General features: G+C 41.0%; 1 protein-coding gene across 4 annotated transcripts in view; it reads left to right on the top strand.

The window, feature by feature from the left end:
• RAD18 (RAD18 E3 ubiquitin protein ligase) overlaps nt 1-12,171 on the top strand; it is a 57,304-nt gene extending 45,133 nt beyond the window's left edge. The window contains exons 12-13 of one of the 4 annotated variants that reach the window (XM_069865532.1): nt 1,562-1,624; nt 9,669-12,171. In XM_069865532.1, coding sequence (XP_069721633.1) covers nt 1,562-1,624; nt 9,669-9,768 — 163 coding nt within the window. In that variant the 3' untranslated portion in view covers nt 9,769-12,171. Of the gene's footprint in view, nt 1-1,561; nt 1,625-7,015; nt 7,768-9,665 lie in introns of those variants that run through there. The other 3 variants (XM_069865531.1, XM_069865533.1, XM_069865530.1) reach the window with 3 other exon arrangements.
• Nucleotides 12,172-16,945: the final 4,774 nt, after the last annotated feature.

Here is a 16,945-nt window from a genome sequence, read left to right as displayed (position 1 = left end):
CAGCTTTGCAGATGGGTCCTTAGACTCTACTCTAGTGAGCATCATATAACTCCTTACTACTAGAAAAGCTTTAAAAATACATTTAAATTTTATATAAAGGCTATGCATTTATGTGCTTGCTCTTACAAAAGCAGTCTGGGATGACATTTGGGGTTCTTATCACTGTGATAGCTTGAAGGCTTGCTGAGCATTGACAGGAAGTACTTGATGTGCTTGTTAGCCAAGTTTGTAAAGCTAAGCTTATTGCCATAAAACTAATGATATAGGAATCCTCTTATTCATTTATTTTGAGTTACCATCTTAAATTCTTTACTGAGGCTTCTCACTTGTCCAGCCCTAGTACTGAGTTTGACCTGATGTGTTCTGTATTGTAAGTATATCAATATTGACTTAGAAATTGTTTACATTCTAACAGGAGAAGGAAAACAGAATTATCATAGAATCACCAGGTTGGAAAAGACCCATCGGATCATCGAATCCAACCATTCCTGTCAAACACTAAACCATGCACCTCAGCACCTCGTCCACCCGTCCTTTAAACATCTCCAGGGAAGTTGACTCAACCACCTCCCTGGGCAGGCTGTTAATTACGCGTGAAGATGAAAAACTAAATTTTTTCACGGAGGTTGAGGAAAAATTTGTGATGTGTCTAGCTTGATTCAGTCTTCGTTCACCTCAACTGCAGTATTCAAAGCACCATGATGTTTTCTTCCCTTTGTTTAAGAAAAGCATCCATTGATGTTTAAAACTAACTATTTTAATTAAGAGATAAATAGCTTTATGAAATACACCTTTCAATGGTCAGTTATATTCTTTTCACAGTATATGATCAAACCACAGAATCCAAACATTTTGATTGAGGAGCAGATCGCAGCTGGGGATTCTTCTGACCCTGTGTAGCATATGCTTTTGTCTCTACTCTAGATTATGCCTTTTTCTTGGAAGGTAGGTTTGACAAGGCGAACTTGCTTCATGGAGCTCAAAATGACCCACCTCTGTTTGTGTGATGAGTTACTGTGACAGGTGGCAAAACAGGTTTCACTTGGCATTTATCAGGATGCACCAGCAGTCTTGGCAGTTCAGATTTTTGTCACTAACAATTTCAGCATTAATGTTTTTTCTTTGATACGGATTCTTTTTGTTGTTGTAGTTAAAATGCAAAGCTTAAACCCAAGCCATGAGTTTTGAGATTGAAAACACATTTACTCTTTGAAATGTTATACTTTACCCACCGAAGTATCTTGCAAATCCTTTCCAGAGAAATTGCCTGGTGTCTGTGTATGTAAAGGTATTGTAGTTACCAAAAAGTGGACGTGAACAGAGAGTATTTTCTTGTATGCTAAATAATGAAAATGAAACCCTGTAACAACTCTATAAATTCTGTGATGCAGAGCTTTCTGGACACTGCTGTTGGGCTGAAAGTATTTCTTGTTGGTTGAAATTACTTCTTGTTGCCAATGCTGTGTGGAGGGGTCTGTCTAATCTACGAATTCTACTGCTTTTGCTAAGTAGAGCCCTACTTTGCTAAAATCATGGACATCTTGTTTATTTTCCCCTTCAGCTCCTGTTCAGACATTTTGAGAGATGTGCAAGGGCCTGGAACGTGTTCACCGTCCTCTGACAAGTAAGTGGAATACATGGGTGGAAAAGTCCTTGCAACTGATTTGAGTCAGCAGTTTCCAGTTTGTGGAATCCTATATGTTTTCTGCAAGAGAGGCAAATATCTCTAAAAAGTCAGGTTCTTGGTGAATCTCCACAGTTGTGAGAGATACAATTTAGTCAGTGTTTTTAGATCCTTAGATCCACGGATGACTACTTGAAATCATTGTTCTGAGGTATATTTGAGTATGAATATATATACTGGAGAGGGGCAGATTTAGAATAGACATAAGGAAGAAGTTTTTCACTATGGGAGTGGTGAGGTGCTGGCACAGGTTGCCCAAGGGAAGTTGTGGCTGCCCCATCCCTGGAGGTGTTCAAGGCCAGGTTGCATGGGCCTTGGGCAGCCTGATCTAGCGGGATGTCCCTGCCTGTGGCAGAGGGCTTGGAACTAGATGATCTTTAACGTCCCTTCCAACCCAAACTATTCTATGATTGTATGATTTTAAAAAAGAGAAAGTAAAAAAACCTTAAGGTGTTGATCTTCTGGTGCTGCTGCCATGTATCAAAGAGTAAGCAGCCATAGGTGTCTTTCACAGATGTTTTTTAAATGTGCTACAAGGTTTATGTTTGATACAGATGAATGGGTCAGGGATCATTGTCTGAATTCCGTGGTAACCACCTCATTGTGTTATTGTCAATTACCTGTTAAGTATTATATCTCAGCTGGCTATTTGTCAGTGAGCTGGATTGCTAGGAATAAAAGCCAATCCATAAGGATTTGTGTCTCTGAATTGTGATCAAAAGAAGGGTGAAACTGTGGCTTACCAGAGTCGGAAGGCTCACGAGCAAGTGAGCTAGTCGTCAGCTTGCAGCTCCCTGTATTGTCTTGATTAGATGCTTGAGGTATGAAAATGCACAGCAAGAGGTGGAGAAAATGAGTGACTATCCCTTTGAGTGCATCTTCTGTTTGGAGAGGAGTGGAAGACATGAGTGGAGAAGCCAAGACAAGTGAGAGCTATCCCTGCCAGCTGCATGAGAGCAGTTCTTATGTATGTGCATCTCTGTCCTTGGTGGTGAGCACTTGATGAAGCTGCTGTATCTCCTGCGAGAGCTGCCTCTGGCTGACTTGGTGGGAAACCGGGGTAAAGAGGAACGGTAGCTGGACAGCAACATGGAGATGATGATGGACACTTTAGAACTTAGAAGCTTCTTGATTTCCTCTTGGTTGAAGTTGGAAACCTACTGAATTTGTGGGACTTGGTAAATACTTCTGAGCTTGTTATTATGTCTTGTACACTACTAACACTTTGAGGCTGTCTAGATTGTGGACAGATGCTTTTCCCCACTTTTCCTGTGGTTTTGGTTCCTTGCTCATGATAACTGTGCTAGCTGTTGCTGAGGAGGATTGTGCTGCAGCTCCTCGCTCCAGGAGTGAACAGCACGGCTCATTCCATGGGCCTGGGCAGGGGACGGACGGCATTTTTAATAAATGCTTTAACTTCATTGCACTCCTGCACTTGCCCTGAGTTAATTGTGCGCATTTTTCTAAGATTATAATTCAATCTGTGCTGTTTGTCTGCTTGATTGTTTGAATGCCCAGTCTTTGGGAAATACTGCTTGGTTGGGTGTTAAGCTGTTTTGTTAAAGAAAATTTGAGACAAATCACCACATCAGTATTGTAGAATCAATACACCTGCCTCATTTCTGCAGGATATTAGATATTTTTTTTTTTTTTAGAAGAACTCACTTTTGTCAAATGTGATTTTAAGTCCTTCTAAAAAATATCTTCCATTTTATGCTTTTACAGAGTTTGGATTTGGAGTTTCTTGTGTCTGGAAGGTTTAAATTCAAGTTAAAGCTTCTGGGGAAGAAATATGAACAGTCTGCTCTGTGCACAGCAGTGACAGCATGGTTTGATAAGTTTAATTCACTTCATTCAGGGAGTGCATTCCTGTAAGTGCAAAAGATCACTGCTTATTAACCTCCCCTCTTTATTCCCCAGCGGGAGCAGTGAGCTGATGTCCTCTGCGTTGTGTCCAGGTGATATGCTGATGCCAAGTACGTGGTAGGGCACTTGTAGTGGGAAAACTCCCTTCTATATTCCTGTCTGCAACCCGGGATGGTCTTTGTGGTGCTGTGTTGGGGTGACATGAGCAGGCCTGGATCTTTCTACTGGCTTTTTTATGGACCTTTTTTTAGTGCTTGCCTGTGTTCTTAGCAGGAGAGTTACAGGGTTTGCACAATTTCAGACTGAAGGTCTCTGAAAGAGAATAAGACAATGTAAAGACAGCTTAAAAGTCATGCTGATGGTTTATTTTTCACTAAGCAGATGAAAAAAATGGCAAAAGGAATGGTTTGGTCTTGATTGAAATCTGTAGCATTTATTCTGAACAAAGCTTTCTCATCTGTTCAGGTGTTAAGCTGAAGTTCATCTGACCATAACAGCTTCTCTAGCTGCAGTTATATCTTAGCAGATGGTGAGAGACTTGTGTGAACAGATGAAGTCCTGAACCGGGATATTGAGCCTTTTTCAGTGGGAAGCGAGGTGATGTGTTGAGCATTTTAATTTACATGGCAGATCTAATAAAGAAGGAATAAACATTCATATTCAATTAGTTAATTTACAATTAGTTGTCTATTTTTTTGAAGCTCTTAATGAAAATTGAGACATTGCATAAGTTCCCTAGAGTCTTCTTTCATTTCTACTAATTGCCTCATTTTGCTACAAAGAGATTAGAAGTTAATGCTCAAAACTAAACTCAAGCATTTGCATGTGACATCCTTGCTATTTATTTGTAAAAGTGCACAAATGGAGCAGTGTAGGGATACGTTCCCTGTTGCGCAGAGAAACTGTGAGTGCCCCCTCCTTGGAAGTGTTCAAAGACAGGTTGGGTGGGGCCTTGAGCAACCTGACCCAGTGGGAGGTGTCCCTGCCCTTGGCAGGGGGGTTGGAACTATATGATGTTTGAGGTCCCTTCCAACCCAAACCATTCTATGATTTTGTTAGTGGCAGTTTGTAGTGTAATTTTAGCAAGACTTCATTCCTTTTCTGAAAGTTACTTAAGCACAATTTCAGTGTTCTTTGAGCTTTCAAAAGGAATTTATTTCTTGCTTGTCTCATCTTCTGTTAAGCAACAAATCCACTTGTTGTGGATTCATGTTATTGGGGTGACACAAGTTCATATTACTCTGTATTTGATGAAATTGAAGCGGCATTTCAGGCTCTCAGTAGCCTCTTTGTGAGCACTTTTTGAAAGTCTCATGGTTCTCTGATGCAGGTGTCATAGGTTGTTGATGATGCCAACATAACTGCAGGTTTGTGTTAGTTCCTTGGGCAGTATCAGATCTGAATGTTTAAAAATGTGGGGTTTGATGAAAGGCTTTTATAGTGACTTTACCATTTAGTCGTAGCTCAGTTATACTCCTAAATACAGCTGCAGCTTTTCTGTAGTGCTTTTAATGAAATTCCAGAAATGATGCCTGGTGGCTACAATATATCCTATATGACTTTTTTGTGTGGAGAAAATAATAATAAGAAAAAAGGCAAAAAGGAATATGAGTTATTAATTGTGCACTGCTGCAACTCAAGATCCCTGCCTACCTCAAAGTTTACATTGATGTTGTGAGAAACAAGTTCACTTCATCCCTAACGTCAGGTAGTATGCTAGAAATGTCACTGCAACATATTTGTACCTGACTTGACCTGGGATGGGGATCAATGACTGTAGTATGTAGTCAGGATCTTCTTGATCCTGGACAAGCAAACCTTGTTATTACAAAATGCACTGTAAGGTATATGGAGGAATCTGACTGTTAGTACTTACTAAAATACTAACATTTGCACATCTCTGTGGAAGATCAAGTGCATTTACTTTGCGTTTTTAATATTGGTGGCACTATGCCATGCAACCAGTAGGTCATAGTCTAGGAGTACAAAAATGTTCTTAACCTAATTAAAATGAACATAAACCAGAGTTGAATCTGTTCTAAAACCCGTGAAGTAATCAGTCTTATGTCCAACTGCACAAGGAAGAGCACTTTGCAGTGTGGCTCTGCAACTGGTGCCTTCCATGACATTGGGGTTGGAACTAGATGATCTTTAATGTCCCTTCCAAACCAACTATTCTCTGATTCTATGACACAGGGACGGATTTGAGCACCTGCTGTGTGGTGTCAGGGTCTCTGCCAGAGGTGCTGGGTACTACCAAGTAACTTCCTCTGCTTGTAGATGCTCAGACCTTCTGAATTGCCTAACAATGCCATGGAAGACTTCTGAATGCTGCCTTCTTTCATAACAAGAAAGCTCTTAGATATGAGAATGTATCAAAGATCATAACCTGTTCATTTTTGTCATAGTTCAATGTGTCTTTTCAGTTATACAGTGGAGAGACTTCTTCCCATGTGCTTGTAAAATATTCCAGTGTAAGGTAGTTTGGAGTAAGTGCTCCTTTGCTCTTCGTTAGTTAGTTGCTAAATTAGTTGACTTCCTTTTTCTTTGGCTGAAGAACACACCTAACTCAATCAAATTCACCTTTAACTCTTAATTTTCTGGAGACTGTTTAAGCAGCAGGCCCACATTAGCAAGATAATGTGTATTAACCAGGTTTGTTTTAGAAAGAGACTTGATCTATGGCTGAAGGTTGACCCTGCTTTCAGAAGAGTGCATTTACTTGAGCCCTGCCTGGCTACACAAACCAAGTCCCTTAGCCATTTCAAGCAAGTCTTTTTTTTTTCCTATGATCTTAGCCTCCCATCCCCTCAGTTGAATAGGTGTAATCAAGCCATTGCCTATTTTTCCCCATGAACCACAGTTATTTATTAGTCTGTGCTGTTGGCGACTTAATTTTTTATAGAATTACTGGCAGAGAAATGGTTGTAAATTTCAAGTTCAGAAACAGAGTAAGGTTTTAATCTTTCAGATGTAAATTCAGGGCCTGATCCTGAACAAGCATCTTTGTGCAAGGGAAGTGCTAATAAGTGAGGCATAAAAATTTGAAGCACATGTGACCTGCTCCTGGAAACAGCTATATGTCCAAATAGTTCTGTTGACTTCAGTCTGTTGCTGGCGTGTAGGATTATACAAATACCTACAACTTTACAGGTTCATGGCTTGGTGAGCGTTTAATATTACGCTGACACAGATGCTGCCTTCAGAAATTGCCTTATTAAACAAAACCTCCAGGCAGCAATTGCTTGTTAAAGCCATTTCTGTGTCTGCAGATGACAGTATCAGTCTACTTAGTGATGTTTTGGGGAGAAATGCAAATCTCCATATCATAGTTTTGTAACCAAAAGAGATATTTTAGTGAATTTGATTTTTATTTTTATTGTATGTTTTACACTTCAGGAGAGTGAGTCAAGTCACAGGTTTCAAAAAATTGCTGCTCCCTAAATAGGTCTTTCTGCTCCACAGGGAGCAGTGGAGGAGACTGCCTGCCAAAGGGAGCTGTGACAATGAGACGAGTACGTGTCTGCAACGCACAACCATCCTTCTCCACCTCTGGAATGGAGAATGTATAGAGAAAACTAGCTGGAGATTGATTTCAGAAGACAAAGATTTAATTTTCTATGTCATTTGGGGCCTGTATTATATTTTCTAGGGTAGCTGGCGTTGACCATACTACTTGTTTTTTTCCCGCACTTTCAGGATATGTGTGTTCTTGTTTGAAGGTGTTAGCTGACATCTGACACGCTTAAGTTCAGGTCAAGACAAACCCACAGAGGTGTCAGATGAATAAGAAAATATTTTTCCCTTTTAAGTTTTGCAGATGCAGTCATTTGTATTCCTTGTAACTATAGTAAAAATAATGGTAGATGGAGCTTGGGAACTCAAATGAGTTTTGGTAATTTACAAGGCTTGCTATCATTTGGCTGGTATCTTCATGAATCTTGAAAATGTGATGATGGGAAAAGAACTCCAGGGTCTTTAATGGGTGAGGATCCCAGAGTCTCCCAGTGTTAATTTGCTTAACTATTGCCATCATTAAAAATGTGTTTTTTTCTTTGCTGAAAAGTGAGTCATACGTACAAGCCTGGTAAGGTGCAAAGTGGAACTTTTATACTTTGGAAGACTTACCATTTCCCCTTGGTCTTCTCTTTTCATGAGAAAACAAACCCAGTTACTGTAGTGTTCCCTACACCTCTAATCCCTCTAATTGTTTTTCTTTTCTAGCCTCCTTTGGAGGACAAGGGAATGATCCAACTCAGGATCCTTCATCCTTTAATGGCCAAAGCCATGTGCTCTGCAGAAGGGTTAGTGTATCACTTCCATGTTTTATTGTGTGCCTAAAGAGCGTGCTTCTCCAGTGTTATTCGCCAGAGGCACATAGGAACCTAACCACCAAGGTTAATTATCCTTTTGCTCTGTCATACAACTGCAGAGTTGGACGCAGATAAGCAAATTCTCCTTGGCCTAGAATGGAAGATAAAACCCAAGTACAAGAGTTGAGTACGATGAATACAAAGAGCAACAGCTCCCTTGGGTTTGGTTTAAAATAGCTACTTCAGGGCTTAATTTAAAGGAAAAAAAAAATTGTGTATCATGGCACTCTTCAAACATCTGCGTATCCATTTATGAATGCTTTCATCGAAGCCTGTGTGTTTTAGTTCAGCATGGGACTGCCTGTGGCAATGCATTATTGTACTGAGAGATTTCACAAAACTCAGCCTTAACATTTGCATTGAGGTTAAATAATGCAAAATAATGCAAAATTGTTTTAAAATACTGCAAAATGCAGAGAAAACGGTGATGTAAGGTCATATATTAAGAGGTTTTGTTAGTATCTAATCGCACTAACTTTTAAAATTGTAGCTGCTTCTAGGTAAAATGAGTGATCCTCTCCACTGAGTGAATGCAAGGGATTAGAGTCAGGGAGTGGAGGGTAGAGCTGGGAGGGAAAGGCCTTTGCCTTCAGTCTTCATGTGTTGTAGAAATCATACTTGTAAGATTTGTAGCATTGCGGACTGGGAGAGAGTTGGATAGAGTTATGCATATGCATTATTTCTTCCTTCTGTGCTCTGCAGGTATGTGCAGTTAATCATACTGCTGTCTCCAGAGGCAGAGACTGAATCACATTGTGTTGGGATTTGTGCTGACCTTCCTGGACATGGTTAATGGTCTTGTAGATGCAGGAGCTGGGTTTGCATAGTGGTGCTGCACTGAGCGCTGAAATATGAGTTGTTCTGTTAATCGCTTTTAGTATGTGTCTTGTGGCAGTCAACAGAGACACAGCATTTGAGAATTTTCTACTGTTACTTTCAATTTTGAATTCCCAGGTTAAGCCAAATGAATAGTCCCTGCAGGATGGATTCATCCTAGCAATTACTAAAAAAAAAAAAAAAAAGTGCATCTTTAAGGAATGTTTAATTAGTAAAAAGCTATTGATGGATGAGTGTTATCCTTCATGTCAACACTACATGGAATTTTAAGTTCCAAGGGTGAATGATGGAAATGAGCTGCTTAATTTAAATGTGGCTAGTTTAACATTTTTTCCCCCTTAAAATTAACTCTATGACTAAAAAGAAAACACTTCTTTGAGTTTCCAATGGAAAATTCTTTGTCCATAAATGAAGAGGGCCTCTGGCAAAGAGACCCTGATTAAAGATGGGAGTTCCACATGCTTTCCTTCTTGGGTAACTGTGACCAAAGTCACTTGTCCTTTTCCTTGGTGGCCATGCTGCTGAGGAGGACTCTATTTCAAGTTGACCTTTTCTGATAAAATGTAATCATGACTATGGTAGCACCAGGGGCTCTCCTTATCTACGGACAAGGAATTTGAAAGGTTCTTGCTGCGCCTTTGGGTTCTAAACTGACCCCTGGTGATGGGAGGAGAGGCACTGCGACCTCCCTGTCTCTGCATGCTCGGGGTGAAGGGGATGGTTTGTGGATGCTGTCATCTTCAAACAGGAAGACAGAGCAATATTTCTCTTCACCATCACCACGTATGCGTGTGTGCCTGCATACTTCTTACTGAGGCAGTTTTAAAGTGCTGTATTTGCAGTGTTTAGGGCACCTTCGAAAACACATTTTCCTTTATCTTTCTTTGTTTTGCTTTTTTTTTCAGCAGCTGTTTTCTGGATTCGAGGGTTAAGAAAAGAAAGTCTCATCGACCCCAAATGCCAGAAAATGATCAACAGCTTCCCATCAGGAAGCGGAAGAGGAGCTAGTGCAGCAGTGGCATGAGGCTTTAAAACCATGCAGGAAGCTTAATGCTGAGAAATACTTCTAGTTTATCTCCAGTTTCCAGTGCAACTGGATGCTTAATAAAATGCTGGATATTCACTTAACTGTCATTCAAACTGCCTTAAAATAACCAGCTTGGTGTGCTGGCATTTTTTGTTTGCGGTGCTGTGGGCCATCTTACTCTGAGATGGGGTATAAAATGCTGGAGAACTGCTGGAGGCTAAAGCTGGCAGTGTCGCTGCTGAAGGACATGGGTCTGCGCGTTGCTGCTGTTCCTGCTTGCATCCTGCAGAAGCTTGCTCTGTCTTCTTTGGTAGTAACTATGGGACAGTGTTTTGATTGGGATTGAGCAGATGCCGGTGCTCCGGTTACATGGCTCAGCATGGGGGGAGCTGAGGGACAGAGTGGACTCTGTTCTACAGAAATGCTTTTCTTTTGGTATATATCTATGTAAACTTACTCATGAGTATGTATCATTATTTCAGTTTAAAGTAATTAAATTTGAAAGAAATTGTGAGGTTACTGGACATTAAGTATCCTAGTTTTAAAATAAGTATTAGCATTAAAAGGTCTTATCTTCCTAACAAGGTGATGGAGTTCTGTAATGAAATAAAGCAATGCAAGAAAATTAAAGCAAACCTGAGCAACAAGGTAGGATTTTAAAATTATGACTTGTAAGCAAAACATATACCATGCGTATTATTCAAAGATGTTCTTACTGAGCCCTGAAGTTTTAGTCATAGCTTTTCATTGAGAACTTTGCAAAGAAAGCACAAAATCTGTTGGAGATTGAGGCTTCTGTGTCTTTTGACTTCAGGCTATAGCTGTAATTGGGACTGGACATCTTGCTTTCAAAAATATTCCTCCTCAAACCATGGTAGCAGGCAGTATTTATTTTTGTTTAGAACAGGCCAGATCTGTGCTGACTATAAACTGTAATAACTATTGACGTAAACAAGTGCAGAGGAAAAACGGGAAGCTGATTTTGTTTGATTCTTTTTACTAAAAGCAAACCTTTTGAAAGGTAGTAATTGTTGACTTCTGCTTTTAGGTCTGCATTTTAATCATAGCAATTATTACAAGACATTTAAATTTTGTACAGCTAGAGGAGAACAAAAATGTTTGTGTGCATAACAATCAATGTGTTTCACATTCATGGCTTTTAGGTCAGTTCACATCAGCTGTAGAACATCCTTTAGAGATTTTGAATGTTACTTTTTAATGACATTTGAGTTAGCAGCACTTCTTCATTTTCTGTAATAAGGTAATGATGTCCACTGTCATACACAAAAAGACTCTGTCAATAGTAGTGGAATGTAAAACATGAGATCCAGCTATAGAGAGGTGTTGGACTGCCCCTCTAATAAAACTCGAGGTGGTACCCTTTCTGTTTTTCTCAGTTTACTCTGGCTGTGACTCTGAGCAGGATTGGTGCTCTGGGGCTGCGCTGAGTCACAAAACCTCCTTCTCTGGGCAGCCCTTGGCAGCAGCAGGGGGCTGAAATTACAGAATTGCTGTCTTAGGTGTAAAGTGTGATTACACATTTAAGCAGAGCACTGCAAGACTGGGAGCCCTTGACATGCTGATTCATTGCACGATGGCCAGCTCGCTAAAGGTCAGCCTGGAAATTGTAGTCAACATGCCTTGTACCATTAGATTCTTAAGTCTGCTGTATTGCAGGGAAAATTAGGATCCTGCAATACTTATCTATCTAGGAACTTTCATTTTTAATATAATGAGTGGGCTATAAATGTGTTGTATCAATAGCAGATACTTTTTATGTAGCTTAGGAATTGGGTGCCACTTGCGAAGTTAAATTTGTAGTTAATGACAATAACTAGTGATGTGAGATGATAATGTATTTCAATACCCAATGAGAAGAAATAGTGTAATTTATTAAGTAAGTATGGGCTAGAAAGTACTTAGAAAAAAAATCAATATAGACAGTGAATAAAAAGATGAAATATGAAGTACATGCTCTGTCTGCATTGGCACTGGAAAGGCTGGTGCGAGCCCTTGTGAACATTATCCCAGGTGGCTGGAGACTGGTTAGAGATTTTGTAAATGTCCAGAGCAGAGGAAGGCGAGAAACTGCTGCTGGAGGTGTGGAGGTCCTGGACAGTAGTACTACGGTCCTTCTTCTTGTGGGACTTCAGAATATGTCCCCTGACATATGAAGAACAGAAGAACAAGTGTTGACCTTGAAGCTGCACTCTATAAAGTATAAATAAAGTAATAAGCTTTGGAAATGACTGTTTTCCTTCTGTTCATTCAATCCATTTGTTTTTTCTCCAAGCAGAAAGCCAGAGCTTGGTCTGCATTTTGAAGGATATTTTGCAAATGTTTGGAACATAAACACTTCTCTTGTCATTTGCAGTGAACCACAGTGTGACCCGTTGTCTTGGATTTGTGATGGGCTTCCCCCAAAGAGCTTTTAAAAGTTAAAATAAAACCCAAGAATGTTTATTTCTTATGCGCATCTACATTGTTATTTGCAAATGCAGGCCTTGGTTGCTCAGTTTTTTAATACTGATTCTGGCATTTCAGGGTGCCCTCGCATCGCCAGCGTGGCCGTGCAGCTGGTGCCTGTGGTGTGCTGTATGGTGCTGGATGCCAGATCCGAACATCGCATCTACGGCTGCGTACCAGGCCATTGCCCGTCACCTCCGGGAACCCACAGAGACAGCACAGAGCAAACCCCCTGTGCCTTTCATTCGGCTGCCACAGGTCACTGGCTGCAGCTTGGGCTAAGGCAGCGGCTGGGCTGGGTAGCCCTGGTGGTAGCCGCTGCCCCGGAGTGGGATGAGTTCTGGGCTGTGTTGAACATACATGGAGGTCAAGGTATGGGGAATCTAAGGAAATTCTTCTCAAGGCTGTGTTTGCTGTACTGTTCTTATAATTTCTTGTATTTGTTATTGTGTAACTATAGTATAATTGAGTCTTTTCTACTGCCTGGTGTGGTGACCCTGCTGCTACGCATTGGGAAGGACAGGTAGAAAACAATTCAGAGGATGCAATCTCTATTTTACTAGAAGAGCAAAATCTTGAGGGGACAAATGACACTAATCATGGCCCTTTCATCCTCACAAAAGTCTTAGACCTTCATGTTAAAAGGAAGCCAAGTTGCCAAGAGAGTAAGAGCTCCACAGGCACAGGCTGGATTTTGGGGAGAGTTTAATGAGGTTTTTGCTGTTCTTTGGGAGCAGCATGGGAAAAGAGGTGTTTGAGTATAAGACACTCTCCCAGGTGACAGGGGACAGGACAAGAGGGAATGGCCTCAAGCTCCGCCAGGGGAGATTTAGGCTGGACATTAGGAAAAAATTCTTCACTGAAAGGGTCATTGGGCACTGGCAGAGGCTGCCCAGGGAGGGGGTTGAGTCACCTTCCCTGGAGGGGTTTAAGGCACGGGTGGACGAGGTGCTGAGGGGCATGGTTTGGTGTTTGATAGGAATGGTTGGACTCCATGATCCGGTGGGTCTCTTCCAACCTGGTTATTCTATGATTCTATGACTCTGCCTTCTGAAGAAGCTGCAGCAGTGCCTGGTGGTACTGAAAAGGTGATGAGTTTGGGTGGGAGCAGATCCCAACTCCTCTGCTCCTGCACAGCGAGGGGAACTGAGCTGGGATCTCCGTCCTGCCTTAGAGAGCTGCATGGCGTAATAAATTGAATGAAACCAATCCGCCCACTCTCCTGCTTGCAATAAACTTAATTTAATTAAGATTTTGCATTCTTTTTCCTTAGCCACATTATTGGTCATAACTTATTATTCAAGGAGAATGCTGGGATGCAATATTCCTTTACCTAAGGAAACTTCTTTCCAATGCAGGCAGCTTTAAATCAATTCATTTAATGATCAGATAAATTTGAGGATATTACCTTTAATGTGTGAAAGACTCCATTATGGGATGATCATCCTGCAATTCTGATTTTATTTTTATTTTTTTTCCTCAGTGAATTCTGTTATTTTAGCTGTGAGGATCATAAAGGAATGAGAACCATTTCTGGGCTTTTCTTGACCCACCCACTTGCAAAACCAAATAATTTTTGTTTTTTGTGTTAATGAATTCTGGTTTGGATTTACAGCTGACACCGGCTAGTAACTAGTGTGACGCATCTTAGTCCCTGTTTGCAGTTTGTAGGGGCTGCTGTGATTCTTGGAGAATTTGGATCAGTGATTGAACCAGACAGGAGCAGTTGCAGATCTGTTGCTTGAGGAGCACGGTGAGTGGCTTTAGCCCAGTGTCGCTGGTGCCGGGTCCTTTAACCACCTGGGCTGGTTTTACAGCTGCGCGTGCAGTGGTGCTGGCTGCTCACACAGTTCTCTGTCCAGCCTCGTGGTGGGTAATGTGGCACTGAGGTGCAATAGTGTGGCTATTGTTTGGATTTAGTGAGCTCCTAAATATTCCCTTATTGGCGCATTTGCTGTTCTGTTTAAAAAAAAATTACTAATTTTAGTCTATGTTTTAGTAAATTACAGCCTGTGTTTGAACTGTGTATTTGGACTGGTGGAGAACCAGATTTGAAGACATCGTATTTTCTGAAAGGTGACCTTTCTGTGTATCTATTAGAAAATGCTTGGATTTTTGCTGGGATATTTTGTACCTGCTATCATAGAACACAACTCAGAAAAGGGAAACCTTGAAACTCTTCCTTCCAAACCAGCTCAAAAGGTGTGTTAAAAGAAAGAAAGAAAGCAAATAAAAGCCTGAAATATTTCTCAAAGTTTGACCTTTCTAGAGACACCCTGGAGGTTTTGTATCCTAAATACCAGCCATGATACCAGGCAGTATAGGCAGAAACACCCATAAATATACCACCTGTTCCAGCTGCGTGCTGGCTGCTGGCAGAAACCATCAGCGCCCACGGATGGGAATGAAGGTGGGAGAGCGAATGCATTTGCTTTCATGTCTCACCTGTGCACGATGCTCTGCATCACACCCACACCCTGCAATGAGCCGTGGGCTCAGAGAACAGCCCTGTTCTTCCTTCCTGGAAATGGTGAATCTCTGGGGAAACCTGCCCTGGTGCCAGGGGATTCCCTGAAACCAGCTGTGAGCACCATTTATCACATCAAGCCTCTGGCACGGCAGCTATGACACCGAGTCATGTCTCAGCTACACACATACAGATGCTGAATAAGCCTCTTGTTTGGAATGTATTTGCAATTCTGTACTTAAACAATACACAGACACCCTCTGATGGTTTTGGTACATGAGCAGTTGCTTAGTGAGCCTGAGAGGGCAAGTGCTGCCTAAATATGATGTTGTGCCACAATTAGCTGCATTGGCATCAGGTTTTCTACCAACCTTGTATGAGTAATTTCTCTAAGAAAAGTCTGGGTTTATGCAAGAATGGGCTAGATGAGCTGAACACTGCCACCTTTTTATGGAGAAGAGTGAAGTGTGAAAGTTGTGATTAATTCATCACAAAAGGGATGTATTTATTTTCCTGTGTTATTTGTTTTGTCTGTTCCTCTATGTATGCAGAACTGGGTTAGGATTACTGGTGTTAGCACTGGAAACGGAGCTGCTGCTGCTGAAGTGATCCAACTTTTGGGCACTCAGTGAAATCCATTAAATCACTGCAATGATATGTGTAGGTGAATATATAGATACACTCTTATCTCCGCTGTCAACAGGTTTGAAATATTTTACTGTTCGTTTCCCTTTATCCCCCTATCAAACCACCTTCATGTAAAACAGTTTTGCCTGATGACGTTGTTTCATTAGCTCAGCCCAATTTTGGGTTTAGCAAAATGCTTTGCTAATGAGCACATCGTGTTCTGAGCTGGAGCTCCTGGGAACTTCCTTGCCTGTTGATGGCAAAGGGCTCTGACTCGTGGAGCGTGTGAGGTTGCCATCGACAGCTCCTTGTGTTCAAGGCTGCTATATCTTGTTAACAATTTACCTGGCCTATTCAGATAGAAAATTTCATCTTAAATTGCAGCAAATAATAGTGTGTCAGTGGCAATGCTGCTAACAAGAAAAATTCTTTCTCAAAGTTGTATGAAGGCAGATAACATGGGAAGCTACGCTAGAAAACAAAACAAAATAAAACAAGAAAATATCAGGAAGGTTTTAAGTGAAATTAAATTTTTGGACAGTAGGAAGAGAGTGAGGGTCAAGTTTAGCACTGGATAAATGGCAAAGGTCTCCAGCTACAGCACACTCTGCTTGCTTTACTATAAAAATAAAGAAATAAAGCTACCATTTCTGTGAGTAATCCTATTTATAGGCAGATATGAGCATGCACACCCAGAAAGGCCCCAAGGAATCTTCTCAATCAAGTTGGAGTGTGAGATTAAATGAGCTTCTAATTGACAATTGGTTTCTTAATTTTACCTTATGATTTCTTCTTGCTGCCAACTGTGTTTGCATGTGTGCTGGCTTCAGATGAACAGCTGTGTAATGCTCTCACTTACTCCGTAATTATAAGTCTCTTGTATAGTTCTGCACTAAGCCAGAGGCAGAATTTCAGGGTTCAGCCTAAGTTATAGGATTGAACCTGGCTGTCTGAAGATGAGTAAATGCAAGGCAAGCTTATTTGATCTAAGTCCCAGAACTACCCGGTCACCACACCTGAGGATGAGCAGGGCATCCCCTCTGCTGTCACCCAGCAAAGTAATCTGCAGCATCTCCACAGTAGTCAGAGGTGCTTGGGAAGTCATTGCAGAGCCTGGGCACTTTAGAGATAAAAGAAAATATTTCACTTTCCTAGGAAGTGTAATTGCCGGCATGGGCTGTGTGGGAAGCTCTTCATGTACAGTAACAGAGAGCACTGCAGTCATACAATAAATTTGTTAAATATATTTCCTTCAAACAGCACAGAACTGCTTGGCCATCCTCCTCCTTGACAGCTAGAATCACTGGTTACACAGTAAATCTTCACAAAATCCTTTTAAAATCATTTTCCAATAATTGCATTACTAAATAGTTAATGCACCTCCTAACTATAACTGAGCAAATAATTCGCAAGGAGTATTTAGAGAAGATCTTTAAAGAGTTTTAACCATGTTTTTCTCACAGAACTTCTATGTCTACTCCATGTGTAATGAAGAGTTATTTATTGTTCATGTTGGTCACTGGGTTAAGTGTACTATTGGCTTTTGCTGGGGTGATCAGTCCTTAGATAGGTCATTAAAACCAGTTCACTCTGGTATT

This window comes from Phaenicophaeus curvirostris, chromosome 11 (assembly GCF_032191515.1).
Source record: "Phaenicophaeus curvirostris isolate KB17595 chromosome 11, BPBGC_Pcur_1.0, whole genome shotgun sequence".
Taxonomy (NCBI): Eukaryota; Metazoa; Chordata; class Aves; order Cuculiformes; family Cuculidae; genus Phaenicophaeus; species Phaenicophaeus curvirostris.
The sequence above is the reverse complement of the archived record's forward strand: the minus strand, read 5'-3'. Positions and strand labels throughout refer to the sequence as shown.